The sequence below is a fragment of the Muscardinus avellanarius genome, assembly GCF_963383645.1.
Source record: "Muscardinus avellanarius genome assembly, chromosome: 3".
Taxonomy (NCBI): domain Eukaryota; kingdom Metazoa; phylum Chordata; class Mammalia; order Rodentia; family Gliridae; genus Muscardinus; species Muscardinus avellanarius.
In genome coordinates, this window is record NC_137788.1 from 26,268,550 (window position 1) to 26,295,331 (window position 26,782).

Here is a 26,782-nt window from a genome sequence, read left to right on the forward strand (position 1 = left end):
TAAGTAGCTGAGGCTGCCCATGAACTGTGATCCTCCTGTCTCAGCCTCCTGAAAGCTGGGAATACAAGCGGTGTGCCACCATGCCCAGCCCCGGCTTTTTTTTTTTTTTTTTTTTTTTTTTTTGATACTGGGGATTGAAACAATCCTGAACTAGCCCTCATACTTTGATTCCAGACTTCTAGAATTGTGAAGTGACAGATTTCTGTTCACACGCCCTGTCAGTGGTACTTTGATACAAGCAGCCCTAGCAAGCAAATACACCTCCATGCAGATACACCTCCATCCTACTAGAACTAAGCTCTTGAGAGGTGTAACCAGTCATGTCTTGTTGACAGCTGTCCTAGAGACACTCCTGCTGCTCTTTCTTTCCTTCCTTCCTTTTTCTTTTTCTCTCTCTTCTTTCTTTCTTCCTCTCCTCTCCCTCGTAAGCCTTCCTCCTCCTTCTGTGCCTTGAGGTATACCCCTAAGCCTTATTATTTATTTATTTTTTATTCTTTATTTTGAAACAGAGCCTCACTAAGTTGCTGAGGCTGGCTTTGAACCTTCCATCTTTCTGTCTCAGCCTCCTAAGTATTCCCAAGTACTGGGATTACAGGTGTTATTTTAGTCCTCGTTGTAATACTTTGTACTGTGTGCGTGTCTGTGCGCGCGCGCGCGCGCGCGCGCGCGTGTGTGTGTGTGTGTGTGTGTGTGCGTGGCTCTACCTCCGAGCTACACTCCCAGCCCTATTTCTTTTTTTTTTTTTTTTTTTTTTTTTTTTTGCTGGTCTGGGGATGGAACCCAGGGGTATTTGACCTCCGAGCCACATACCCTGCTAGACAAGCACTCTTACCATTGAGCTATCTCCTCAGCCTTTTTTATTCTTTATTTTGAAACAGGGTCTAAATTGGGGAGGGCCTCCTTAAGTAGCTGAGTCTAGCCAAGAACCTGAGATCCTTCTTTCAGCCTCCCAAGTACCGGGATTACATTGTACTGCGGTTTAACTAGTATACGTGAACCTGAAAAACCTAAAAAAGACAGAGTTGCATGTTTTATCTTCTATAACTACCACTCAGTGAAGGTGCATTGTGGGTGTACAATAAAAACCTGTTGAGTAGATTAAACTATTTTACTCATTTCCAGATTTCTGCAGAGAGCACCAGCATGTAAAATGTATGGGGCCTGTCAAGCCGTAGCTCTGATTCTCTAGGCTGCATTACTTAAAGCTCTCCGGACAAAGGCACCAATACTTGGCAGGTCTCTCGAGTGGGACTCAAAAGATCGAACGAGATACAGCTTTTTACAAGCACTGGTCCTGGCCCCTTTTCGGCATCTTGGTACTTGTAGTTTCATCCACTGGATTTTTAACCTAAAAAGCGAGCTCTGAGACCACAACTCCCATCTCCCCGTGAGTACTGGAGCCTTCAGAGCGCATCCTCCGGAGGGGGCACCAGCGCCATTGACAAACCTGCTGGCCATAGGGCCCGCCTTCCCGAGCCTGAGCGGCCCTACGATTGGCCAGCTGCCCCGCCTCTCACCGCGGGGGCGCCAGGTGAATGAAAGGGGGGCGTGCCGGTGCGCGGGGCTCGGTGGCGGCGCGGCTGGAACCCAGTGGAAGGTGAGATCCCAGAAGCGGGTTCGCGCTGCCGTCTTTAGGGGTTCGGGGAAGATTCGGGACACCCGGGGAGGCCATCCGGGGGGGGGCAGGTAGCAGGGGGTTGCTCCCTCTCAATGAGCCTCGTTCCGAGCGCCCGGCCCTGGCAACTCGCGGGACCCCAGCCACGCGACCCCACGACTCAGCGGCCGACCCTCCTTCCTCCAGCGTGGCCAGAGGTGGGCGCGGCGGCACTGCACCCTTGCCCGGCATTGGGCTGCCCCCCGCGTGGTCCAGCCCGGGGTCGGTGCACCTACTCATTCCATGGTGAAGGATGCTCGGCCGGATGCAGGGATGGTCACTTTGTCCATGGGAGGCCACGGGAGGGGCAAGGCCTGGGGGTCCCACCCTCGGGGGCCAAGGACTCTTCCCTGAGCTGGTTCTGGTGGTCGCTGCAGCTTGTCAGGGTCTGGAAGGGGGAGGATCCTCCTCTCCTGTGAGCAGTTTAGCTGGGTACCCAGAGATGCAGTTGGCCCTGAAATTCTTACCGTTCAAATGGAAACTCTTCTATGTGAGATCGTCCTTTCCATGAGTAAGAGAACCAAGGAATGTCTCTTCGAGGGTTTGCGGATGTTGAATAGACCTTATTGGTGTCGGTACCCCACGCTTGTAATCTCAGATTTTGGGAGGCTGAGATTAGAGGATCGCAGGTTTGAATCCAGTGCAGCCAACCTAGTGAGACTCTGTTTCAAAATAAAAATAAGCTGGGTCCTGTGGCTCACGCCCGTGATCTCAGTATTTGGGAGGCTGAGACAGGATTGCTGGTTCCTCGAAACCAGCCTCAACAATTTAGTGAGGTCTTCTGCAACTTAGGGAGACCCTTGTGTCAAAATAAAAAATACAACTGGGTGTGGTGGCGCATGCTTACAATATCAGCAATTGGGAGGCTGAGAGAGGAGGCTCTTGTTTCGCAGATGGTCTCTGCTACTTAGTAAGGCCCTTTGCAACCCAGTGAGATCCTGTTTCCAAATAAAGAATAAATAAAGAATAAAAAATAGGGCTGGGAGTATAGCTCAGAGGTAGAATGCCCCTGAGTTCCATTCCCAGTACCGCAAAAAGTAAAAATAAAATAAATAAATAAAAGAGGGCTGGGTATAGTTTGGAGATAGAATGTCCGGTTCCATCTCCAGTACCCAGTAAAATAAATAAATATGTGGCTGGGAGCATAGCTTGGAAGTTGAATCTTCCTGGGTTCAGTTTTCAGCAACACAGACCAGACACACAAACACACACACACACACACACACACACGGTGTCAACTCTATAATCAGTTGAATCTGGGTTCTGGATCCTAGCTTGGATGTGTTATCTGAATTTTTTTTTTTTTTTTTTTTTGTGTGTGTGTGTGGGTCTGGGGATGAACCCAGGGGCATTCGACCTCCGACCTACACCCCCTGCCCTATATTTTATTCTTTATTTTGAAACAGGGTCTCACTAAGTTGCTGAGAGCCTCACTAAGTAACTGAGGCTGGCTTTGAACCTGTGTGATCCTCCTGTCTCTGCCTCCCAAGTGAGGGGATTACAAGCGTGCGCCACCACGCCCGGCTATTTTTTATTTTATTTTAAAATAGAGTCTCATTAAGTTGTGGAGGGCCTCACTAAGTAGCTGAAGTTGGCTGTGAACCCATAATCCTCCTGTCTCAGCCTCCCAAGCGTTGGGATTACAAGCGTGTGCCACCAGGCCTGGCTCCATTCATTCATTTGTCCATTTTTATTTTTATTTGTGTGCATGTGTTATTGGGGATGGAACTCAGGGGCATTCTACTTCTGAGCTACACCTCCAGCCCTATTTTATTTTATTATTATTATTATTATTATTATTATTATTATTATTATTAGTGGTACTGGGGTTCCTGGAAGCCCTTCTACCTCCGGGCTACACTCCCAGACCTATTTTTACATTTTTATTTGGAAACAGGGTCTCCTAAGTCAGCGCACGCGGCTGGCTTCGAACCTGCGTGATCCTCCTTTCTCTGCCTCCCAAGCACAGGGATTACAAGTGTGCGCCACCATGCCCGGCTTATTATCTTATTTTTAAACAGAATCACTAAGATGCAGGTCATCTCACTAGGTTGCTGAGGCTGGCTGTGAACCTGTGTTTCTCCTGTTTCAGCCTCTCAAATACTGGAATTACAGGTGTGTGCCACCATGCTCAGATTCTATTCTTTTATTTTGGTGGTACTGGGGTTCCTGGAAACCCTCTTACCTCTGGGTTACACTCCCAGACCTATTTTTATACTTTTTAAGAAATTTGGAAACAGAGTCTCTTAAGCCAGCGCAGCTGGCTTCGAACCTGCACAATCCTCCTATCTCCGCCTCCCAAGTGTGGGGATTACAAGCGTGTGCCATCACGCCTGGCTAGTATTCTTTTATTTTGAAACAGGGCCTCACTAAGTAGCTGAGGCTGGCTGCAAACCTGTGATCCTCCTGTCTTGCTCCCAAGTACTGGGATTACAAGCATGTGCCACCACTCCTGGCACCACCTAATATTTATTTATTTATTTATTTATTTATTTATTTATTTATTTTGTGGTACTGGGGGTGGAACCCAAGGGCTTTTCTACCTCCGGGCTAAACTCCCAGACCTATTTTATACTTTATTTGGAAACAGGGTTTCACTAAGTTGCAGAGAGCTTCACTTAGTTGCTGAGGCTGGATTTGAAACTGTGTGATCCTCCTGTCTCAGCCTCCTAAGAGCAGGGATTACAAGCACATGCCACCACGCCCAACTCCACCTAATATTTATTTATTTATTTATTTTACCCCTGATACTGGGGATGGAACCCAGGGGCAGTCTACCTCCAAGCTACAATCCCAGCCCCCAGCCCTATTTTTTTTTTTTTTTTTTTTTTTTTTTGCGGGTCTGGGGATGGAACCCAGGGGCATTTGACCTCCAAGATATACCCCCTGCTCTATTTTTTTATTCTTTATTTTGAAACAGAGTCTCACTGGGTTGCAGAGAGCCTCACTAAGTAGCTCCTCCTGTCTCAGCCTCCCAAATGCTGGGATTACAAGTATGCGCTACCACACCCGGCTCTCCACCTAATATTTAAATGTAGGATTTTTCTTTATCTTGTTTTTACCTTAATATTTTGATTTTCCAAGGCAGTAGCAGGAACTATTGAGAATTCAGGTTGGATCCGTTGGAAGAAGTGAGAAAGAGAGGAAAGCCTTGTCCTGGGAAAGTTTTCAGGGTTAATTTATTTGGGAACAGTAGAATTTCTCAGATATCTGATAGTTCTCTTTCTTTCTGAACCAAAATTTTAACTACTTTGGGAAAAAATTGTCAAATTATAGCATAATTTCTTTGAATTTAAAATTTATATAAAAAGAAATCTGATGCCTTAGGCCCAATAACTATAGACCTGGGCTATAATTTAGTGATGGCCTCAGACTGTTTTCAATATGTAGGAGCTTTAATACCCTTAGCTAAATGACATTAGGCTGATATTTTTTAAAAAATTCTAGCCGGGCGTGGTGCCAAACACTTGTAATCCCAGCATTTGGGAGACTGAGACTGAGCATAGCGGTTCATGGCCAGCCTCAGCTACTTAGTGAGACCCTTTGCAACTCAGTGAGATAAAAATAAAAAATAAAGAGCCAGGCGTTGGTGGCACATGCTTGTAATCCCAGCATTTGGGAGGCTGGGACAGGAGGATCACACAGGTTGGAAACCAGCCTCAGCTACTTAGCTAGGCTCTCAGCAACATAGTGAGACTCTGTTTCCAAATAAAATATAAAATAGGTCTGGGAGTGTAGCCCAGAGGTAGAAGGGCCCTGGGTTCCATCCCCAGTACCACACACACAAAAAAAGAACAAAATAAAGAATAAAAAAATAGGGCTGGGTGTGTGGCCCAGAGGTAGAAAGGCCCTGGGTTCCATCCCCAGTACCGCAAAAAAAAAAAAAAAAAAAAAAAAAAAAAAAAAAAAAATTCTAGGTTTTCTTTTTGTAATGTTTGGATTTTTTTCTTTCTAGCTGTTCTCACTTTTAAGTTTGTCAATTTATTTGCTCTCAGAGGCTCCCCTCCACTTCCTTCCTAATTGGTTCTCTGATTTCTAAATTTCCTTTATCACTTGTTATAAATATAACTAAAGTATATGTAAATTGCCCCTTTATAAGGTTATGGTGAGTCTTTTATGAGTACCGTCTATGCACTGAATGCACAGGCCCCCGGGGCCTGTTCGGCCAGTGGAGGCACTTTCTGGGAAGCTTGGAGATACCTGATTTCAAGATCCGTGAAGAGTGCTTTGGAGTGGGCTGCTTGTGGAAAGGAAGAGTGATCAGGCCTGTAGCCCTGGTTGGCAGGTCTGAGCAGGCCTTTGTGACCCCAGTACAGGGATATGATGTACACTTGCCCCTGCTGTGGAGGACTGGTTCCAGGACCCTGGAGGCACCAGATCTCTGGGTGGTCAAGTCCCTTTTATAAAATGGCATAGTATTTGTATGTAACACATGTACATCCTCTCATATACCTTTTTTGGGGGGATGGGGGTGCTGGGTATTAACCCATGGGCGTTCTACCTCCAAGCTACACCTCTAGCCTGTTTTATTTATTTATTTATTTATATTTATTTATTTATTTAGTAGGACTGCATTTGGAATCCAGGGGCATTCTATCTCTGAACTACACCCCTAGCCCTATTTTTTCTTCTTTCTTTCTTTCTTTCTTTCTTTCTTTCTTTCTTTCTTTCTTTCTTTCTTTCTTTCTTTCTTTCTTTTTGTGGTACTGGGAGTGGAACCCAGAGGCTTTCTACCTCCGGGCTATACTCCAGACCCATTTTTTTAATATTTTATTTAGAAACAGGGTCTCACTAAGTTGCTTAGAGCCTCACTAAGTAGCTGAGGCTGGCTTCGAACCTGCTCTAACCTGTGCGATCCTCCTGTCTCAGCCTCCCAAGTGCAGGGATTACAAGCGTGCGCCACCACACCCGGCTTATTCTTTATTTTGAAACAGGGTTTCACTGAGTTGCAAAGGGCCTCACTAAGTAGCTGAGGCTGTCTGTGAACCATGATCCTTCTGTCTCAGATTCCCAAATTCTGGGATTACAAGTGTGCACCACCATGCCCAGCTTCTGTTCTATTTTTTATTTGAAAACAGGGTCTCACTAAGTTGCTAAGAGCCTTGCTAAATTGTTGAGGCTGGCTTCGAACATGCAATCCTCTAGTCTCAGCTTCCCAGGTACTGTGATTACAGGCATGCACCACTACGTCCAGCTCCACTCTTTAAATCATGTCCAAGCTGGGCACATGCTTGTAATTCCAGTACTTGGGAGGCTGAAACAGAAGGATTGCAGGTCCAAAGCCAGTCTCAGCAACTTACTGAGGCCCTCTACAACTTAGTGAGACCCTGTTTCAAAATAAAAGAATAAAATAGAACTGTAGTCTGCTTGGAGGTAGAATTCCCCTAGGTTTTATCCCCAGTACAACAACAAAAAAAATCATGTCCAGCCAGGAATGATGGCACACATTGTAATCCTAGAATTTGGGAGCCTGAGACAGGAGGATCATGGTTCCAGGACAGTCTCAGCTACTTAGTGAGGCCCTTTGCAACTCAATGAGACCCTTTTTCAAAATAGAGAATAAAGAGCCGGGCGTAGTGGTACACGCTGGTAATCCCAGCATTCGGGAGGCTGAGACGGAAGGATCGTGGTTCGCAGACAGCCTCAGCTACTTAGTGAGGCCCTCCGCAACTTAGTGAGACCCTGTTTCAAAAAATAAAGAATAAAAAATAGGGCAGGGGATATAGCTCGGAGGTCAAATGCCTCTGGGTTCCATCCCCAGACCCACAAAAAATAAAATAAAGAATAAAGCCAGGCATGGTGGCACATGCTTATAATCCTAGAATTTGGGAGGCTGACACAGGAGGATCGTGGTTCACGGACAGCCTCAACTACTTAGTGAGGCCCTTTGCAACTCAGTGAGACCCTTTTTCAAAATAAAGAATAAAAAATAGGGCTGCAGGTGTGGCTTGGAGGTAGAATGCTCCTAGGTTCCATCCTCAGTACCGAAAAGAAAAAAGAAAAAAAAAGAATAAGAAATAGGACTGGGGGTGTAGCTTGGAGGTAGGATGTCCCTGAGTTCCATCCCCAGTAATACACACACACACACACACACACACACACACACACACACTTAACAACAACAACAAATAAGGCTGGGGGTGTAGCTCAAAGGTAGAATGCCCCTGGGATCCATCCCTAGTACCACACACACAAAAAAAAATTCATGTGTAAATTACTAAAACAACATAAATGATATGTAAGTAGCTGTTTTACTGTATTGTTTAGGGAATAATGCCAAGAAAAATGTCTGTTATATATTCAGGACAGACACAACTGCCCCTACTCAGCTCCCAAATATTGTAATCCACAATTGGTTGAACCTGTGAATGTAAGACCTGCGGATGCTGAGGGCCAGCTGTGCTTGGTTGTAGGAACCTCTGCATTCAGTAGACCAGTGATGAAGAGGTAGCAGATGGAAGGTTCTGTGGTTGTGTGATGGGACGAGATGGAGGAGAGCTCTTGGGAGGCCAGTGTCTGTCTTCCTCAGTGCCAGATGTATGTGTGTGTGTGTTTATGTCACTGGGGATGAGACCCAGAGGCATTCTATCCCCAAGCTATACCTTTAGCCCTATTTTTATTTTTTTTGTTCAAACAGCATCTCCTTAGGTTACTGAGAATTTCCCTAAATTACTGAAGCTAGTCTTGAACCCATGATCCCCCTATTTCATGGTTACCTACTTGGTAACCATGCCTGGGTACCAGTTGGATTTAAGTATTTTATTTTTTCAGTACTGAGGACTGAACCCAGGGGCATTTAATCTTTTTTCTTTTTGCGTGGGTCTGGGATGCAACCCAGGGGCATTCGACCTCAGAGCTACACCCCCTGCCCTATTTTTTATTCTTTATTTGGAAACCGGGGCTCACTGAATTACAAAGGGCCTCACTAAGTAGCTGAGGCTTTCCTAGAACTGCGATCCTCCAGTCTCAGCCTCCCAAATGCTGGAATTACAAGCCTGCACCACCACGCCCAGCAGGGCATTCTACTTCTGAGCTACACCCCAGGCCTTTTTATTTTTGTTTTGAAACAAAGTCTTGCTAAGTTGCTGACACCTGTGATCCTCCCATCTCAGCCTCTCAAGTAGTGGGATTATAGGCATGAACCATCACGCCTGGCTACCAGATGGATTTTAATTTTTTCTTTTTTCTTTCTTTCTTTCTTTTTGCTTTGGGATTGGATCTAGGGGCATTCTACCTTTGAGCTACACCCCTAGCCCTATTTTTTATTTTAAAAAAGGGTCTCACTAAGTTGTAGAGGGCCTCACTAAGTAATGAGCATGGCTACAAACCTAAATCCTCCTGTCTCAGCCTCCCAAGTACTGGGATTACAAGTGTGTGCCACCACACCTGGCTACCAGATGGATTTTACTTGCTCTACTTAGCAGTTAGGTTCCTTTTAACTTATCAAACATACTGTATCCAGAGCACTGCCAGATTCTAAGAAGGTTATCAAAGTGACGATGGGCACCATGGGGCGCGCTTGTAATCCCAGGATTTGGGAGGCTGAGACTGGAGGATCGCGGTTCACAGACAGCCTCAGCTACTTAGTGAGATCCTCTGCAACTTAGTAAGACCCTGTTTCCAAATAAAGAATAAAAATAGGGCTGGGGGTATAGCTTGGAGGTAGAATGCCCCTGAGTTCCATCCATGGTATCTCAAAAAGAATAAAATAAAATCCAACTCAGACTAGCTAAAGCAAAAGGAACTTGCTGGGCATTGTGCTGTGCTTGTAATCCCAGTACTTGGGAGGCTGAGACAGGAGGATCTGGGTTCCTGGCCAGCCTCAGCTACTGAGTGAGACCCTGTTTCAAGATAAAGGATAAAAGCTGGGCGTGGTGGCGCACGGTTGTAATCCAAGTGCTTGGGAGGCTGAGACAGGAGGATCACACAGGTTCGAAGCCAGCCTCAGCTACTTAGTGAGGCTCTCAGCAATTTAGTGAGACCCTGTTTCCAAATAAAATATAAAATAGGTCTAGGAGTAATAGCCCGGAGGTAGAAAGCCCCTAGGTTCCACCCCCAGTACCACAAAAAAAAGTGGGGGGGAGCTGGGTTTGTAGCTTGGAGGTAGAATGGCCCTGGGTTCTAATCCCTAGCACCAAAAAAAAAAAAAAAAAAAAAGGGACTTAATTGGCTCTGGCACAGCTTGAGCTGGGGCTCAGATGGTGTTCCCGGGTTCAGCTGTCTGAGCTGTCTTTGTTAGCTGGATTCCCTGGGGTGTGGCCACAGCACCCCTCACCTGCCCACAGAACAGAGGGCTCTTTTTCAGAAAGCCAAAAAATGTGTGGTAACTTTTCAATGGCACTGGCCAAGTCATATGGCTGTCTCTGAGCCAATTGCTGGTGGTCGAGGGGTAGGATATGGTGATTGTAGTAGCCTACATTACATCTCATACACTTGAAGCCTGGGGTGACGCCATCTTGATGCAAAGATGGGGAGAGGTGATTCTCTGAATGCTTGAAAGTGCACCAGAACCGTCAGCAGGGGAAACGCTGCTGACCTGCCCAGGATAAGAGGTGTGAGCTGAGGCTGTGCTTACCAGTCTCAAACTCCAGATTAGGACACTGGAGACTGTGTGCGTGTGTGTGTGTGTGTGTGTGTGTGTGTGTGTGTGTGTGTGATGTGTGTGTGTGCACGCACAGCAATAGGGATTTGGGGTTGATTCCAAACTCAGGGGATGTTTTACCCCTGAGTTATACTCCTAAGCCCTGTTAAATTTTTCTTCTTATTTTCTTAGTTTGAAACAGGGTCTCACTAAATTACTACATGCTGATCTCAAACCTGCATGCATCCCTTGTTTCAGCCTCCCAGGTACTATCATTACAGGCACGTGCCACTGAGCACAGCTGAACTATATTTTTCAAGATTTGTATATTTTCAGCTAGGTGTGGTGGTGTACACCTGTAATCCCAGTACTTGGGAGGTTGGGACAGGAGGATCACAGGTTTAAAGTCAACCTCAGGAATTTAGTGAGCCCCTTAGCAACTTGGAAAGACCTTGTTTCTAAATAAAAAATAAGCTGGGTGTGGTGGCGCACACTTGTAATCCCAGCATTCTGGAGGCTGAGAAAGGAGGCTTGCAGGTACGTAGCCAGCCTCAGCTACTACTTAGTAGGAAAATAAAAAATAGAGCTAAGGGTGTAGCTCAGAGGTAGAATGCCCTTGGGTTCTTTCGCTAGTACTGAAAAAAAAAGAAAGAAAGAAATAGCTGGACATGGTGGCACACACCTGTACTTGGGAAAATGAAACAGGAGGATCACAGGTTCGAAGTCAACCTCAGCAACTTATTGAAGCCCTTCTCAATTTAGGGAGACCCTGATTCCAAATAAGAAATAAGACAGGGCTGGGGGTATAGCCTGGAGGTAGAAGGCCTCTGGGTTGCATCCCCAGTACACACACACACACACACACACACACACACACACACACACACAGAATTAAAAATAAAGTAGAGCTGGGGGTGTAGCTCAGAGTTAGAATGTTCCTGAGTTCACCCCTCAGCACCAAAAAATAAACAGCTGAATTTGTAGCTCAGGACTGCGAAACAAAACAAAAACCATCTCATTCGTGAGGTTGGAATTTATGAGTTAACGTACATAAAAATCTTGGCAGAGACCCAGGCCACTCCAGAGCAGCGGCAGCGGCAGCGGCTGGCGGAGAAATGGAGATGCAGTCCTACTATGCCAAGCTCCTAGGGGAATTGAATGAACAGCGGAAGAGGGACTTTTTCTGCGACTGCAGCATCATCGTGGAGGGGCGCATCTTCAAGGCCCACAGGAACATCTTGTTTGCCAATAGCGGCTACTTCCGCGCGCTGCTCATTCACTACATCCAGGACACTGGGCGGCACAGCACGGCCTCCCTGGACATCGTCACCTCGGACGCCTTCTCCACCATCTTAGATTTCCTCTATTCCGGGAAGTTGGATTTGTGCGGGGAGAACGTGATAGAAGTTATGTCTGCTGCCAGCTACCTGCAGATGAACGACGTGGTAAACTTTTGTAAGACATACATCAGGTCGTCCCTCGATATCTGCCGAAAGATGGAGAAGGAGGCTGCGGTGGCTGCCGCGGTAGCGGCGGCGGCTGCAGCTGCTACTGCAGCCCACCAGGTGGACAGCGGGAACCCCAGTTCGGGCAGGGAGGGGACCTCCTGTGGCCCCAAGAACACGGTCTCCTCTCCAACCAAAGGAGGAGAGAGCGTCCACTGCACAAAAGAATCCCCTTGTGATGACTGTGGGGACTGCCACCCCTTGGAACTCGTGGTGAAAGACAGCCAAGGCGGTGGCTCCGCGGACAGTGACCTCTCTACTCTGCCCAAAAGGGTAGAGCCCAAGGTGGAGTTCGACGCTGCGGAAGTGGAGGTGGAGGTCGGGGACCCGCTGCCCCAGTACGCGGCCCCGCTGAGCCTGGCCCCCGGCGAGGAGGCCTTGCCCGGCCAGGCGGTGGACTTGGCCTACAATAACTACCACGTCAAGCAGTTCCTGGAGGCACTCCTGCGCAACAGCGCCGTGCAGGGCAAAGAGCACGCGGAGCGCCACTTTTCCCGGGCTTTGGAGGGAAGAGCAGAAGGCGCCGGAGTAGCCATGAGCTCCGTGATGGACGTGCAGACTGACTGGTATGGAGAAGACACAGGTGAGCTCCACTAACCGCCCTCTCTGCCTGTCAGTTAGCAGCACCCTCTGTGCCTGTGGTCCCCATCACCATGCTCATCGCTGCCATGGTCACCTCATTGCATCATCATCCCTGCCGTTATCCTCATCATCATCACCACTGCCGCTGCTGGTAGGTGTTAACTGAACTGTATTCAGAGTATCGTTCCTTCATGCCTCTGTGTATTTTACCTCTTCAGTTAGAGTACAGCCCTCCTTCGCTATCTATGAAGGATTAATTCCAAGACTCCCCTTGTATAAAATCCATGAATGCTCAAGTTTCTTATATAAAATGGTGCAAGCCAAACCAGGCGTGGTGGCGCATGCTTGTAATCCCAGTAATTGGGAGGCTGAGACAGGAGGATCGTGGTTCACAGACAGCCTCAGCTACTTACTGAGGTCCTTTGCAACTCAATGAGACCCTTTTTCAAAATAAAGAATAAAAAATAAAGCTGGGGTTATCGCTGGGAGCTAGAATGCTCCTGGGTTCCATCCCTAGTACCAAAAAAAAAAAAAAAAAAAAAAAAAAAAGTAAAAGATAGGGCTGGGGAATGTTGCTCAGAGGTGCAATGCCTCTGGGTTCCATCCTTATGCCACAAAAACAAAACAAACAACAAAAAAAAGCCTAAAATGGTGCAAGTCATTTTCAAGTGTATGTGGTGACACACACTTGTAACTCCATTACTTGGGAGGCTGAGACAGGAGTATTGCTGGCTCAAGGATAGCCTCAAAAAGTACTGAGATGCTAATCAGTCTAGTGAGATGCTGTTTCAAAATAAAAAATAAGTCCGGCATGGTGGTGCATGCTTGTAATCCTCGCACTTGGGAGGTGGAGACTGGAGGATCGCGCAGGTTTGAAGCCAGCGTTGCTGGCTTAAGAGACCCTGTTTCAAAAAAAATCTATAAAATAGGTCTGGGAGTGTAGCCCAGAGGTAGAAGGGTTTCCAGGAACCCTAGTACCACCAAAAATAAATAAATAAATAAATAAATAAATAAATAAATAAATAAAAGACCCGAGCATGGTGGCGCACGCTTGTAATCCTAGTACTTGGGAGGCTGAGACTTGAGGATCACAGGTTCAAGGACAGCCTCAGCAATTTAGTGAGGTGCTCAGCAACCAAGTGAGACCCTGTTCTCAAATAAGAAATAAAAATCGGTCAGGACTGTAGCTTGGAGATAGAATTCCTCCCAGATCAATTCCCAAACCATCAAAAATCAATCAATCAATCAGGCTGGGGATAGCTCAGAGGTAGAATTCCCTGGTTCCAATCCCTCATACCACTTATATACACACACACAAAAGGTACAGTATTTGCATAAAACCTATGTACATCCTCCTATGTACTTTATTTTTATATTTATTTATTTGCGGTACTGAGGATTGAACTTGGGCATTCTACCTCCAAGTTATACCCCCAGTTCTATTTTTTAATATTCATTTATTCATTCATTTATTTTGTGGAACTGGGGGTTGAACCCAGAGACATTATTCTACCTCTGAGGTATACCCTAACCATAATTTGTGGTTCTTTTTTTTTTTTTTTTGGTACTGAGGATGGAACCCAGGGGCATTTTTTTTCCTTTTTTTTTTTTGCAGGTCTGGGGATGGAACTCAGGGGCATTCTACCTCCAAGCTACCCCCCCTGCCCTATTTTTGTTCTTTATTTTGAAACAGGGTTTCACTGAGTTGCAAAGGGCCTCACTAAGTAGCTGCAGCTGCCCATGAACAGTGATCCTCCGGTCTCAGCCTCCCAAATGCTGGGATTACAAACCTGTGTCTCCATACCCAGCTTCCTATGTATTTTAAATCATGTTTAGCTGGGCATGGTGGCACATGCTTGTAATCCTAGTATTTGGGATGCCGAGATAGGAGGATGGCAGGTTCGAGGCCAGCCTCAGCTAACTAGTGAGGCCCTCTGCAACTTAGTGAGACCCTGTTACAAAATAAAGAATAAGCTGGGTGTGGTGGCACAGGCTTGTAATCCCTGCACTTGGAAGGCTGAGACAGGAGGATGTACAGGTTCAAAGCCAGCCTCAGCTGCTTAGTGAGGCTCTCAGCAACTTAGTGAGATCCTGTTTCCAAATAAAATACAAAATAGGTCTGGGAGTATAGCCTGGAGGTAGAAAGCCTCTGGGTTCCACCCCTAGTACCACCAAAATAAAGAAAGAAAGAAAGAAAGAAAGAAAGAAAGAAAGAATAAGCTGGGTGTGGTGGTGCATGCTTGTAATGCCAGCATTTAGGAGGCTGAGATGGCCTCAGCTACTTAGTGAGGCCCTTTGCAACTCAGTGAGACCCTGTTTCAGAATAAAGAATAAAAAAATAGGTCTGGCAGTGTAACTCGGAGGTAGATGCCCCTGGGTTCCATCCCCAGTACTGCAAAAAAAAATTTTTTTTAATAAAAATATAAAGAAATAAATGAAGAAAGAAAGAGAGAGAGAGAGAGAGAGAGAGAGAGAGAGAGAGAGAGAGAGAAAATAGGGCCGGGGCCTGGTGTGATGGCATACATTTGTAATCTCAGCATTTGGGAAGCTAAGACAGGAGGACCCTGTTTCACAGATAGCCTCAGCTACTTAATGAGGCCCTTTGCAAAATAAAGAATAAAAAATAGGGCTTGAAGCCAGGCATGGTGGCACAGACTTATATAATCTCAGTACTTGGGAGGCTGAAATTGGAGGACCACAGGTTCACGCCCAGCCAGCTTCATTTACTTAGTGAGGCCCTCCATAACTTAGTGAGACCCTGTGTCAAAATTAAAAGTAGAAAATAGGCCGGGCGTGGTGGCGCACACTTGTAATCCCAGCATTCCGGAGGTCGAGACCGGAGGATTGCGGTTTGCAGACAGCCTCAGCTACTTAGGCCCTCTGCAACTCAGTGAGACCCAGTTTCAAAATAAAGAATTAAAAAAAAAAAGAGCAGGAGGTGTAGTTCAGGGGTCAAATGCCCCTGGGTTCCACCTACAGACCCGCAAAAAAAAGAAAAAGTAGAAAATAGCTGGGTGTGGTGCCGCTTGTAATCCCCACACTTTGGAGGCGGAGACAGGAGGATCGCACAGGTTTGAAGCCAGCCTCACTGGCTTAAAAGACCCTGTTTCCAAATAAAATTTTAAAAATAGGTCTGGGAATATAACCCGGAGGTAGAAGGGTTCCATCCCTAGTACCACCAAAAAAAAAAAAAAGTAGAAATAGGGCTGGGGGTGTAGCTCAGAGGTAGAATGCCCCTGGGTTCAACCCCCATGTTTGAAAAAAAAATAGGGATGGGGTGTAGTGTAGCTCAAAGGTAAAATGCCCCTGGGTTCAATCCCTGGTACTCCAATAAATAAATAAATATAAATGAAAAAAGGATTGGGGTGTGGCTCAGAGATCGAAGGCCCCTGGGTTCAAGTCCCAGTACCACAAAAATAAATAAATAAGCCGGACATAGTGGCGAACGCTTGTAATCCCGGTATTTGGAAGGCTGAGACAGGAGGATCATGGTTTGAAGACAGTCTCAGCTACTTAGTGGGGCCCTTTACGACTCAGTGAGACCCTGTTTCAAAATAAAGAATAAAAAATAGGGTTGAAGGCATAGCTTGGAGGGAAGAATGTCCCAGGGTTCCATCCCCAGTTCTGCAGTAAATAAATAAATAAATGTATAAATAGATAAAGCATGTTTAGATGACTTACAGTACCTAATACAAAGTAAATGCTATGTGAATCATTGTACTTTTTTTTTAGGGAATAATGACAAGAAAAAAGTCTGTAAATGTTTAGTACAGACAGTTTTTGTTTGTTTGTTTTTGGTGGTACTGGGGATGGAACCCTTCTGCCTCTGGGCTACACTCCCAGACCCATTTTTACATCTTTTTTTATTTCGAAACAGGGTCTCTTAAGCCAGCGAGGCTGGCTTTGAACCTGCGCAATCCTCCTATCTCCGCCTCCCAAGCACGGGGATTACAAGAGTGCACCACCACGCCCGGCCCTATGCTGCTCTGTATTAGCCACAGTGCCTAACACATCCTAGGCAGTCAGTGAACATGGTGGGTTCATGTGCTTTCTACTTCAGAATAGCCTTTTTTTTTTTTTTAAATGTGGTACTGGGGGTGGAACCCAGAGGCTTTACTACCTCCGGGCTATACTCCCAGACCTATTTTATATTTTATTTGGAAACAGGGTCTCACTAAGTTGCTGAGAGCCTCACTAAGTAGCTGAGGCTGGCTTCGAACCTGTGTGATCCTCCTGTCTCAGCCTTCCAGGCGCGGGGATTGCAAGTGTGCGCCACCTCGCCTGGCTTTCAGCCCTATTTTTATTCTTATTTTTGTTTTTGTATACTTTTTGTGCTACTGGGGATTGAACTAGGGTCATGTTACTTCCGTGCTACACCCCCAGCCCTGTATTTACATCAAAATATTCTAGAGCTGGTGTTTAACTTGATGGGAGCGCATATTTTCACCTGCTGGGGACTGAACCCAGGGCCTGTACATGCTAGGCAAGTGGTCGCCCACTGAGCTACATTCCCAGCTGGGAGCCCATTTTTTATATCCTCTTGTAGGGGTGTGTGTATGTGTGTGTGTGTGTTGGTGCTGGGGGTAGAACCCAAGTCCTTAGCATGCTAAGCAAGTGCACTTCATGGGAACTATACTCCCAGTCCCAACATGTCTGTGCTTTAAGAGAAATTGGCAGTGCATGCCTGTACTCCCACTAGTTGGGAGGGTGAAATAGGAGGATCACAGGTTTGAGACCAGCCTGAGCAGCTTAGTGAGACCCTGTTTCAAAATGAAAAATAAAGCTGGGCATGGTATCACATGCTTGTACTCCCAGTACTTGGGAGGCTGAGAAGGAGAATTGCAGGTTTGCGGTCAGCCGCAATTTAATGAGACTATTTCAAAATAAAAGAATAGCTGGGCGTGGTGGTGCACGCTTGTAATCCCTGCACTTGGGAGGCTGAGACAAGAGGATTGCACGGGTTCGAAGCCAGCCTCAGCTATTTAGTGAGGCTTTCAGCAACTTAGTGAGACCCTGTTTCCAAATAAAATATAAAAAAGGTCTGGGAGTATAGCCCAGAGGTAGAAAGCCTCTGGGTTCCACCCCAGTACCACCAAAAAAATAATAATAATAAAATAAATAAATAAATAAATAAATAAAATAGGGCTGGCAGTAGAGCTCAGAGGTAGAATGCCCCTGGGTTCCATCTCCAATAACACACACACACACACACCAATAATAATAACAACAACAATAATAATAAAAGGTTAGGGATAGCTCAGAGATAGAATGCCCCTGGGTTCAATCCCCAGTACCACCACCCAAAGAGAGAGAGACAGAGAGCGAGTTTTGCCAACTCCAGCACTCCTAAAAGGCGAGTTAGCACAGCTGAGGTCACTGCAAGGCCTCTTGCAGGAGGCAGGCGCCCTCGCTGCCAACTTACAGATGAAAGGTGGCTCCGGCTCCGGTACCTCAAGCCAAGGTATTAATGACTCACATTTCTAGTTTGCCCTTCAGTATTGAGTAGGAGAATCTTTTAAACAAGGGGAGATCCATGCTTTCATTCATTACTAAATGGCTGTCTGGAGACTTGTTAGTTTTTTTTTTGTTGTTGTTGTTGTTTTGTTTTTTTCGGGTCTGGGGATGGAACCCAGGGGCATTTGACCTCCGAGCTACACCCCCTGCCCTATTTTTTATTCTTTATTTTGAAACCGGGTCTCACTGAGTCACGGAGGGCCTCACTAAGTAGCTGAGGCTGTCTGCGAACCGCGATCCTCCTGTCTCAGCCTCCCAAATGCTGGGGTTACAAGCTTGCGCCACCACGCCAGGCTTTAGTTTTTTTTTTTTTTGTTTGTTTGTTTTTGTTTTTGTTTTTTAAGGAGGAACTCTCTATGTCTGATGAAAACTAGACCTGGAAATGCTTCTGGACCTCAGAGACTAACTTAAGCAGCATTTGGTTAAGAGAGTGGCTTTTTCAGTGAACACACTGTGGGAACTTGTTGAAATTCTCATTTCTGTGGGTATGACAGCATTTCACCGACTGTAACCCCCTTTTACATCCTTTGGACCCTCATGATGCCCATGAGTTTGGCAGAGGAAATGTGGAGAAAGTGAGACCGGGGAGGGTTTGGTGAATTTCCCAGGAATGCAAGACTGGTGAATCAGCGGCACAGCTCAGACTTGAAACCCAAGCTGCCTGCATTTCACTCGCTTTCACTAAAGAAACAGCAGAGCGGGGCATGGTCGTCCCCGTCTGTAATGCTAGTACTTGGCAGACTGAGACAGGAGGATCGTGGGTTCGAGGACAACCTCCACAACCTAGCAAGACCCTCAGCAACTTAGTGAGACTCTGTTTCAAAATAAAAGAAATTAGCCAGGCGTGGTGGTGCATGCTTGTCATCCAAGTACTTGGGAGGCTGAGACAAGAGGATCCCAGGTTCTCGGCCAGCCTCAGCTACTTAGTGAGGCCCTCTGCAACTTAGACCCTGTTTCAAAAATAAAGAATAAAAAATAGGGCTGGGGTTGCAGGTCAGAGGTAGAATGCCCCTGGGTTCAACGCCCAGTACTTTCCCCCTCAAAAGAAAAAAGCAACTGGGCAGGCAGTACAAGGGCATAGAGCATCTCAGTGTAATGGTTTTGTCTTTAGCCCTGACTGTAAGTCAGTGAATATGGAGACACCATCATTGGCTCTGTGCCACCTTTATTCAAGTCCAGTCCTGCTCCACGTGGAAAGTTCTGTTTCTCACCGCAGGGTAAATGGCAAGGCTGCTGCCTGGGCCCCCGGCCATGCCTGTTGTCTGCAGCTTATAGTTCACCCACAGGGCTCCAGGATAAATTTATTCCAGAAGCCAAGGCATACAGTAGGATTGATTTGTTTGGTTATTTGTTTATACATTCTAATATTTGAGCACTTTCTTCGTGAAGATACAAAGATAAGTCAGACATGGTTGCAGCCCTCAGAATCCACAGTGTCTTAGAGGACATCAAACCTTTGGGAATGATGCCATCGCTTTCAGGTGCTCAGAGACACTCAGAGGTGTGTGCAGGAAGTGATCCGACGGAGAGAGAACTGCTAACCTAGCTTGTGAAGTCAGTAAGAAGCAGGAAAAGCCGGGCGTGGTGGTGCATACCTCGAATCTCAGTACTTGGAAAGCTGAGACAGGAGGACCACAGGTCTGAGGACAGCCTCCACAATTTAATGAGACTTTCAGAAATTTAGCAAGATCCTGTTTCCAAATAAAAAATAAAATAGGGATTGGAGTGTAGCCAGGGTGTAGAAGGGACGTGGGTTCCACCCCCAGTACCATACCAAAAAAAAAAAAAAGAAAAAGAAAAAGAAGAAGGAGGAGAAAGAGGAGGAGGCAAAGGAGGAGGAGGAGGAGACATTAAAAGAAACTCATTTGGGTATTGTGGTGCATGCCTATAATCCCAGCACTTGGGAGGCTGAGACAGGAGGATTGCAGGTTCCAGGTCAGCCATGACAACTTAGAAAGGCCCTCCGCAACCTAATGAAACCCTGTTTCCAAATAAGAAATAAAAAATCAGGCTGGGCAGCTGAGATGTAGAATCCATCTGGGTTCAATCCCTAGTCCCACAAAAAAAATAAAAAGAAAGGAGGATTGCTGGTTCAAGGCCAGCCTTAGCCACATAGTAAGACCCTGTTGCAAAGTAAAAATAAAGTGAGTTCAGGGATGTAGCTCAGAGGTAGAATGCCCCTGGGTTCATCCCCATTATAAAAATAGTCGCCAGGCGTGGTGGCGCACGCTTGTAATCCCAGCATTCAGGAGGCGGAGACAGGAGGATCGCGGTTCGGGGACAGCCTCAGCTACTTAGTGAGGCCCTCTGCAACTCAGTGAGACCCTGTTTCAAAAAATAAAAAGATAAACTGGATGTAGTGGCGCACACTTGTAATCCCAGTGGGAGGCTGAGACAGGAGGATCATGGTTCTCAGACAGCCTCAGCTACTTAGTGAGGCCCTCTGCAACTCAGTGAGACCCTGTTTCAAAATGAAGAATAAAAGTAGGACTGGGGTTGTAGCTCGGAGGTAGAATGCCCCTGAGTTCCATCCCCGGTACCACAATAAATAAATAAATAAATAAGCCTCTACATACTCCCAACCACCCATGTGAACCCCCAGGACCTGCTTTTACTTGTGCATGGAACTCCATCTTCCCTCTGGTAATTATCCCTATTTCTTCCATAATTACCCCCATTTTTTTCTTTCCTTTTTTTTTTTTTTTGGTACTGGGGATTGAACCCAGGGGCAATTCTATCCCTGAGATATATCCCCGACTCTATTTTTTAACCTCTGAGCTACACCCCAGCCTTATTTTTTATTCTTTGTTTTGAAACAGAGTCTCACTAAGTTGTGGAGGGGCCTCACTAAGTAGCTGAGGCTGGTTAAGAACCTGTGATCTTCCTGTCTCAGCCTCCCACCTACTGGGATTACAAGTGTGCCACCATGACTGGTTATTTATTTATCTATCTATCTATCTATCTATCTATTTATTCAGTGGTACTGGGGATGGAACCCAGAGGCATTCTACCTCTGAGCTACACACCCAGCCCTATTTTTTATTCTTTATTTTGAAACAGGGTCTCATTGAGTTGCAAAGGGCCTTATTAAGTAGCTGAGGCTGTCTGTGAACCACGATCCTCCTGTCTCAGCCTCCCAAATGCTGGGATTACAAGTATCATCACCAAGCCCAGCTTATTCTTTATTTCTGAAACAAGGTCTCAGTAAGAGGGCCTCACTAAGTAGCTGAGGCTGGCTACAAACATGTGATCCTCCTGTCTCAGCTTCCCAAGAACTGGGATTACAAGCATGCACCACCATACCCAGCTTTTTGTGTTTTTTTTTAAACAGGGTGTAAATTGCAGAGGGCCTCACTGAGTAGCTGAGGCTGGTAGAAGAAACTTCGATCCTACTGTCTCAGCCTCCCAAGTACTGAGATTATGAGCCTGCGCCACCACACCTGGCAATTATACCCATTTCTCTTGGATCACTCCCATTGACAAATAAACATGCCTTTTAATCCAACACCTCACTACACACCTTGAAATCTAGGGGCCTGAAGTGGAGTGGGAACAAGGATCTGGGAAAGGAGCGGAGGTCAAGGAACAGAGAAGTCTTTCAGTATTCACACCAAGAACTGTGCCAGGAGTTGCATTTGAAGGCTCTCTGGCGGCATTTTTGAGAAACAGGACATAGCCAAGGGCTCTTGATGCCTGTACTGGGAGGGGCAGCAGTGGGGTCATCTGCAGCTATGGGCTTCAAGCGATCTTAGAGCTCTAAGGAAGGAAGGAGAGCCACGTGGAGATGGCCACAGAGCACCGGGCGGCCTGTGCAGCTCTGGCCTGGGGGCAGAGCCTGTGGATAAGCATGTGTTCCGGAGCTCAAGGACTCAATCAGACGGCTACCCAATCCTCTTGTAATCCTAACGCTTGGGAGGCCGAGACAGGATTGCAAGTTCAAGATAGCCTCAGCCAGTTATGAGACGCATCCACCTAGCAAGACCTTGTTTCAAAAATAAAAATAAAAGCCAGGCATGGTGACAAACACTTGTAATCTCAGCATTTGGGAGGCTGAGACAGGAGGATCGTGGTTCGATACCAGCCTCAGCTACTTAGTGAGGCCCTTTGCAACTCAGTGAGACCCTGCTTTAAAATAAAGAATAAAAGATAGGGCTGGGGGTGTAGCTCAGAGGTAGAATGCCCCTGGGTTTCATCCCTAGTACTGCCAAAAATAAATAAGTAAATAAAAATAAAAATATAGGGCTGGGGATATAACTTGGAGGTAGAATGCTCCTGTGTTAGATCTCTATTAAAACACACACACACACACACACACACACACACACACACACACACACACACACCCACCACCACCACCACCACCAATAACAACAACAACAACAACAACAACAATAAAAACAAATGCTGGGGAGGTGATGGTGACAGCAAAGGTGGCTGACAGTCTGAAGAGCTTGCTTGTGCCAGGTGCTGTGTTTTAGGTGTTATTTCCTTCCATTCTTATCACAGCCCTACGAGGTGGAAACTGAAGTCTTATCTGTTGTACAGATGAGGACAGCAAAGCACAGAGAAGATGTGTGAGCCCGGTGTGATGGCGCACACGAGTAATCCCAGTACTTGGGAAGCTGAGACAGGAGGATCACAAGTTCTCAGCCAGCCTCAGCTACTTAGTGACCCTCCACCCAGGTTTCTCTGGAAAGTTCAAATCACTAGTGCCTTCACAGGAGATAGTGACCAAGATCTGTAACTTTTTTTTTCTTCAGTACTAGAGGTTGAACCCAGGGGCATTCTACCTTTGAGCTACACCCCAGCCCTATTTTTTATTCTTTATTTTGAAAGAAGGTCTCACTGAGTTGCAAAGGGGCTGACTAAGTAGCTGAGGCTGCCCTCGAACAGTGATCCTCCTGTCTCAGCCTCCCAAATTGCTGGGATTACAAGTGTGCACCAGCATGCCTGGCTTCCAGCCACATTTTTTATTCTTTTTTTTTTTTTTGGTGGTACTGGGGGTAGAACCCAGGGGCTTTCTACCTCCAGGCTATACTCCCAAACCTATTTTATATTTTATTTGGAAACAGTCTCACTAAATTGCTGAGAGCCTCACTAAGTAGCTGAGGCTGGCTTCAAACCTGTGCGATCCTCCTGTCTCCGCCTCCCAAGCGTGGGGATTACAAGCGTGTGCCACCATGCCCGGCCTTTTTTATTCTTAATTTTTTTTTTTTTTTTTTTTTTGGTGGTACTGGGGTTCCTGGAAGCCCTTCTACCTCCGGGCTACACTCCCAGACCTATTTTTACATTTTCATTTTTGGAAACAGGGTCTCCTAAGCCAGTGCGCGCAGCTGGCTTCGAACCTGCGCAATCCTCCTGTCTCCGCCTCCCAAGCGCGGGGATTACAAGCGTGCGCCACCATGCCCGGCTTTATTCTTAATTTTGAAACAGGGTCTCACTGAGTTGCGGAGGGCTTCACTAAGTAGCTAAGGCTGGCTGAGAACCTGCCATCCTCCTGTCTCGGCTCCCAAATCCTGGGATTACAAGTGTGCGCCACCACGCCCAACTGGTCTGTAACTCTCGAAGGGCATGGATAGAAGGAACAAATCTCTGAGCACTGCAGTAAGTATAGCCCAGAAGACCTGAGAGGAACAGTAGCTACACATGTGGATGATAATCATGACGTCACCTTGATGATTGTATGAACAAGGCGGGGGAATAAACATGTTGGAACAAGATTTAAATGAATTGCTGGGTATTTGATTATTTCAGATATAGAGTTAATATAAATTCTAGACAATTTAAGGTCTGCATTATAGCAGACCTCTTCTACATGTTCCTGGAAGATATTCTTAGACATTGCTGTCCAGAAAATCATGAATTCTGGCCCAGAAGACTGATGCACTATAGGAGCTGTCCCAACTTTTTAAGGTAATGAGATCAATGCAGAGAGTCTGTATTAGTCTGCTCAGGCTGCTGTAACAGAACAAGATACTGGGCTGCTTAAGCCACAGAGATTCATTCTCCTTTCTGAAGGCTTGAAGCCAAGATTGAGGTGCAGGCCAGGACAGTTTCTGGTGAAGACTCTTCCTGGTTTGCAGATGGCTGCCTTCCTGCTGTGTCACGCACGGCCTCTCCTCTGTCAGTGCCCTCTGGGGAGAGTGGAGTTCAGGGAGAGGCACACACGCAGAGATCAGCGGATCTCTGGTGTCTTCTCTACTGATGAGGCCCCTAGTGCTCTCATTAGACTCCTTCCCTTATGAGTCATTTAACTTTAATCACCTTCTTAAAATGTCCCATCTCCAAATTACAGTTACATTAGGTGTTAAAGCATTAAGATAGGAATTTTAAAATATATATAAATTACATATTATATATATATATATATATATATATATATATATATATATACACACATACATACATACATATATATGGTGTGTGTGTGGAAGCGGTTTTGGGGATTGAACCACCCAAGGTCCTTCGACCTCTTAGTTATACTCCAGATCATTCTTTTGTTTGTTTGCATATTGGAGATTGAACCCAGAGGCATTCGACCTCTGAGCTACACTGTTTTTGATTCTTTATTTTGAAACAGGTCTCACTGAGTTGCAAAGGGCCTCACTACATAGCTGAGGTTGTCTGCAAACTGCGATCCTCCTGTCTTAGTCTCCTAAATGCTGGGCTTACAAGTATGCACCACCACACCTGGCTACTCCAGATCTTTTTATTTTGATACAGGGTCATGCTAGGTTACTGAGAGCCTTGCTAAGTAGAGGAGACTGGTTTTGAATCTGCAGTCCTCCTGTCTCAGCCTCCCAAGAACAGGGATTACAGGCATGTACCACCATGCCCAGAAGGATATGAATGTTTTGAGGCACATAATTCATTCCATAACAAAGTCTCACATCACTGTCTTAAAATGAAATCAAGCAGACCAGACACTAGGAGCGTGAGTACTGCTTCAGGAAGCTCCTCCAGCTGTCCAGTGGAGCTGAATGTTCTAGGCCGTCAGGTAAACTAAGGTTCTTTCTGTGACAGGAGGTGAGTGGGTACCTTGTTGTCCTCTCTCACCAGAGGGAGCCAGAGCTGGAATTATGGATGGTGTGGCACTGTGGCTGGCGGTAGAGTTGGTGTCCCGACTCTCTCCATCTGGGCTGGTGGAATCCCTCAATTCCGATCTGGTCCACGGGAGGGTGGCCAGCTGGTTGCTGTGTACCGTGCAGCTAAATCAATCCCTTGGGCTCCTAGGTGATGTGCTGGTGGTCCCCATCAAGCTGCACAGGTGTCCTTTCTGCCCTTACACTGCCAAACAGAAGGGCATCCTCAAGAGGCACATCCGCTCCCACACGGGCGAGCGGCCCTACCCCTGCGAGACCTGCGGCAAGAGGTTCACGCGGCAGGAGCACCTGCGGAGCCACGCCCTGAGTGTAAGTGTCCCGCCACAGCGGCTGCCCCAGATCACCCACTGTCAAGGGGAAGGCCAGCCTGCCCATCACTTCTCTGACCACTGGGGTATTTTCAGAGAATCAGGAACATATGTTTCTACTATTGAATTAAAGCTGGGCTAGTAGCACTTAAAGTTACAACTTGTATGGTAACAGACTTCTAAGGGGAAAGTCAGGAAAGTTTAGGTCCTGCTCGGGAATACAGCAGAGAAGGATGGGGCTTGGAGAAGGAGTTGTGGGTCTCTTCCCACCAGTGTGAAGCTGAAGATAAGGAGCAGTTTTAATTTCCCACAGTCCCATCACCCTGTGGGTGGGGAGGGATGTGCTGCCATTTATAGAGCTCCCGGTGGGCGGCAAAGAAAGGAGTCTCAGCTAAGAGGGACCTCCCCTCTGGGATTCTGTCTCCAGCAGCTACAGAGAATGCAGGTCATTCAGAGAGACTTTGCATTTATGGTCCTCTCAGAGCAAGGCAATCAATCTTTGGAGGAGGAAATGCACCATCAATGTCCAGTGGTTTTGGGGTGGAAAGGACCTCGATGAGACTGAGACTATGGCAGAGAAAGCCCAGAGAGAGGCTGGGAGACTAGGCTAGAGGGTCACGTGAGGCCCGGGGGCTGTGGCTCAGCCCCTTTCCTGTGACACCTGCTCTATTTCCCTGTGACCGCAGGTCCACAGATCCAACCGTCCGATCATCTGCAAGGGCTGCAGACGAACCTTCACCAGCCACCTCTCTCAGGGGCTGCGGCGCTTTGGGCTGTGCGACAGCTGCACCTGCGTCTCTGACGCACACGACGATGAGGACGATCTGATGCCCATCAACCTCAGCCTGGTGGAGGCTTCGTCAGAGAGCCAAGAGAAAAGCGACACGGACAATGACTGGCCCATCTACGTGGAGTCTGGTGACGAGAATGACCCCACCACAGAGGACTCTGGGGACGGGCCTCAGATGCAGCCCAACTCATCAGACCGAGAGACGCTTACGTAGCACTAAACCGGGAGTTGGGGTGGGGGAGACGTTCCAGAATGTGTCCTTGCTTGTTCTGTGGTGAAGGCCACCATTTGTCCAATTTTGTGGAATCCCACCCGAAGGAACACTTGTTTTTCATTGTGGTTATAGTTGCATTTTTGTTACACTACCTGGTAGTGGTTGGATTTGTTTATTTGTTTTTGCGGTACTGGGGATGGAACCCAGGGGCATTCTACCTCCAAGCTACGCCCCTAGCCCGATTTTTTTATTCTTTATTTTGAAACGGGGTCTCACTGAGTTACAAAGAGCCTCACTAAGTAGCTGAGGCTGTCTGTGAACCACAGTCTTCTTGTCTTAGCTTCCCGAATGCTGGGATTACAAGCGTGCACCACCACACCTAGCTAGAGGTTGGATTTTATGACTCAAAAGACTCATAACTAGCCGGGCATGGTGGTGTATACCTGTAATCCCAGCATCTGGGAGGCTGAGGCAGAAGGATTGAATAAGTTTGAGGCCAGCCTCTGCAAGGTAGGAGAACCCCAGCAACTT

General features: G+C 46.7%; 1 protein-coding gene across 1 annotated transcript; it reads left to right on the forward strand.

Moving 5' to 3' along the window:
• Window positions 1-1,535: 1,535 nt before the first annotated feature.
• Window positions 1,536-26,251, forward strand: ZBTB8B (zinc finger and BTB domain containing 8B; the record flags this gene model as incomplete). Its single annotated transcript, XM_080690875.1, has 4 exons — window positions 1,536-1,597; window positions 11,302-12,323; window positions 25,070-25,248; window positions 25,934-26,251. 4 exons carry the CDS (start codon window positions 1,536-1,538, stop codon window positions 26,249-26,251), a joined length of 1,581 nt encoding a protein of 526 aa, XP_080547001.1.
• Between the last annotated feature and the right edge of the window lie 531 nt (window positions 26,252-26,782).